This window comes from Pteropus vampyrus, unplaced genomic scaffold, assembly GCF_000151845.1.
Source record: "Pteropus vampyrus isolate Shadow unplaced genomic scaffold, Pvam_2.0 Scaffold321, whole genome shotgun sequence".
In the NCBI taxonomy this organism is placed as follows: domain Eukaryota; kingdom Metazoa; phylum Chordata; class Mammalia; order Chiroptera; family Pteropodidae; genus Pteropus; species Pteropus vampyrus.
This window is the reverse complement of record NW_011889102.1, coordinates 1938953-1942214: the sequence shown is the minus strand read 5'-3', so window position 1 is coordinate 1942214 and position 3262 is coordinate 1938953. Positions and strand designations below refer to the sequence as shown.

The window sequence follows — 3262 nt, the reverse complement described above, 5'->3', positions numbered from 1 at the left end:
GCAAAGTGAATCATACATTAGAAACATGATATAATGCCTTCTTGTGACAGTAATCTCTTCCTTACAATAGCTATTTTGCCCCTTCTGATTATTGGCAATTATTCTTACATCCAAAATGCATTAGTTTATAAGCAACAGTGGCTCCAACCATATATCATCTCACAGTGATACTAGTTTAATAGCCAATGGGCAAATTCCTTTCCACTCCCAGGGAATTGATGGTGATACATATTGCCTCTTTCTTCCAAACATTTTTCAAGTAAACATTTTGATACAGCCTAATAGTATCAAAGACAGAAATGGTTATGTTTACTATATAGGTAGTACTATTTCGAGAATAAACCATTTTCATAACATATTGGAGATGCCAAGGATAAAAATGTTTCCATTATAGCATATCACTCTAAATTCCAGATTGCATGGATAAAGAAATGAAACATCACAAGTGAAATTTAGATACCTACTTTTGCAGTCATCTTGGCCAAAAGCTCTTGTAAATCCATTATTCCTTGCACCAGGCTTAAGAAATCACTACAAGTTGGGCAAGCTCAATAAAGAAAATACAAAATAAATGTTGATACAGTGCTAATAAAAGAAAGAAATTTTTTAAACGCTAGCTGTTTGGCTATGTAGAAGGGATTTTGCTTTTCTGGTTAAGTATTGCTTTGAAATTGGTGTGAAATCACAGAGGATTTCAGGTCTAGATCTTTCCCTTTTATTAATAAACAAGAAAGAAACGGAAAAAAAAAAAGACTGTTAACTGAAAGGCAATATAACAATTTTAAAATAAAATTAAATCCTCATTTTTATTTAGAAGTGACTGAAAAAAATGCAAATTATCATAAAAGAGGAAAAAGTAAACTCACATCCAGGTCAAGCAATTTAAAGAATAGTTTTTTAAGTACATATAATTATATGAAAGATATCTTTCTCTACCAATCTACAGAATGCAAACTGCTAATGTAATCTTTTTCTTACCTTCACATTTTAATTCTACAAGTAACATATAAGCTTTTTAAAAATTCAAAGACACAGAAGTACGTATTATGGATAAGTTCTCTTCCACTCTCCTTACCACTATCTTTACCACCTCATCAGGCAACACTGTAAATAGTGTGTGCCATATCCTTCCTCGCCTGTTTCTCTGATATTCTCAAGTTATAGAATATTTAAAGTTCACAAATGCTTTAAGTTGCTACTTACTGCGATTCAAGTTCGGACATTGCGTTATGTATCCGTTCGGCATAAAGATGATTTTCCCATCTTGGATGATCCCCTTGATAACAGAAGAGAGAGGCAGCGATCAAGATTACAGTTACCAGTTCCAATGGCCCTGCCACGCGTTCTCTGCAGGGTGGGTTATTTTTAAACAGGACTGATACCCATTTTCAAAAGGTGAGATGGCATTAGTCCACACTGAAATACTCCACACCATCCCCTTCTAGAAATGTTGAAATGTGCATCCATCCTGAGAAAGCTACAATTAGTAACCACTGGTTGATGCAAATGACATCATAGTCCTATGGCGAGCCAGCCAGGAGGTAAGCCCCCTTTCAGGGGGATCTTTTCCTCTTCGTCTTGGGGGTTCTACTCTTATGGCATTATGTCTCTGTGTTGCTTTGATTTCACTTTTCCGGCTCTTTTCCACCATCTGGCTATGTTCCTCTGGGGACCTCAGGCTTAGCTTCTCCTTAATCTGTTTTTCCACTGCAATTCGCCCTGTACCATCTGCTCTACCTCTTATCTTGAGTATAGTTTCCCCCAGAAGAGGAACTCTCGCTGACCCTCTTTTCTGGACCATTCATTTCCAACATCTGGTTTTTGCCGACCTCAGTGGCCCTCAGAGACTTCCTCTTGCCCCCATTTTAAGGTATTCTCTGATCTGGTAAATCTTAGGACTCTCTTTAGGGTCGAAAGCAAGGCTGCGTTCTGCACCTTCCTTGACTGCCCTTGCCCTACGAACTTTGGTTAAGGTTATAACATTCCAGGGTGCAGTAGTAGAACAATGGTTTCTCAATTGGTAGTATACCAAAAGCCGAGGGGTAGACCCAGGGGTGCCCAGAGTTATCATAGGCCATAATTAATGGAAAAAGCCTGAGCCTAAGCCCATGCCAAAAGCTAAGTCTAAATTTGAGTCCAAGCATCAGAAAAGTAGCACCAGTGCTTATGCAAGGCTGGAGACATCCGGCATCCTAAATTAGGGACTTCACAGGGTGACGACCCAGAAGACCCTCCCCTGGACCTCACCACCACCTTGAGGGACACCTCATGGAGGGGCCTTGTCCTTCCTAGTGAAACTCTTCTTAGACTCTCCCTTCTATTTACAGACCACCATGGGAAATAAGCCGTCGACTCACCTCTCAGTTGTATCCTTAACCGTTGGGACAAGTTCAATCCCGATAACTTAAAAAGGAATCACCTTGTCTTTTATTGTAATGTAGCTTGGCCACAATATAAACTAGGAGGTCAAGAGCAATGGCCCCTAATGGAAGTCTTAATTATAATATCATCCTTCAACTAGACTTATTTTGAAAAAGGGAGGGCAAATGCTTGGAAGTTCCATATGTTCAGGCCTTTATAGCCCTCTACCAAGATCCATTTTTATGCCCAGACTACCAGAAGCCTCATGGCAAGGACAAATAAAAACCAGAGCCAGATATCATAGATGACTCATTACTTAATACCCAACCTGGCCCTCAGAGGGAAGCTCAGCCACCAGTGTATAATTCTCCTTCTCCAAAGGCTCTACCATGGGAGTCAGAAGCTATTCTTAGCCCTCCTCATACTCTAAGTAGTGCTCTATATACTGCACTTTCTTCTACCCTCCTGCCTCTGGCTGGGGTGGAAGGTACCATTAGGATGCAAGCACCTTTTTCCATCACTGATATTCAACAATGTGAAGAAAATTAGGAAGATATTCTAAGATCTAAACAAGTTTGCAGACGGATTTCAAACCCTGACTCTGGCCTTTGATCTTTCCTGAAAAGACATCCAATTTAGTTTAACCACCTGCTGTACAACCATTGAAAAGGACGGCATTCTAACGGGGCCTGTCAGGAGGCAGATAAGGCCTTTGATAGGAACCCCGGGGCAATGCCCCCAGGTCAGATGTAGTACCTTTAGCTGATCCTGATTAGAACTATAATACCCAAGAGAGAATGGCCAGATGTGCCAGATTTTTAGAGGTCCTCACTGGGGGAATGAAAAAAAGTATACAAAAGTCAGTGAACTATGAGAAGCTTAGGACCATTATTCGAGAAAG

At 40.2% G+C, this 3262-nt stretch overlaps 1 protein-coding gene across 1 annotated transcript in view; it reads right to left on the bottom strand.

Annotated features, from left to right (window-relative positions):
• Positions 1-430: 430 nt before the first annotated feature.
• Positions 431-3262, bottom strand: part of LOC105303931 (protein kinase C-binding protein NELL1) — a 174062-nt gene continuing 171230 nt past the window's right edge. The window contains exons 5-6 of the mRNA XM_023521884.1: positions 1204-1276; positions 431-547 (exon numbers count right to left, since the gene is read on the bottom strand). Coding sequence (XP_023377652.1) covers positions 453-547; positions 1204-1276 — 168 coding nt within the window. The 3' untranslated portion in view covers positions 431-452. The remainder of the gene's footprint in view (positions 548-1203; positions 1277-3262) is intronic.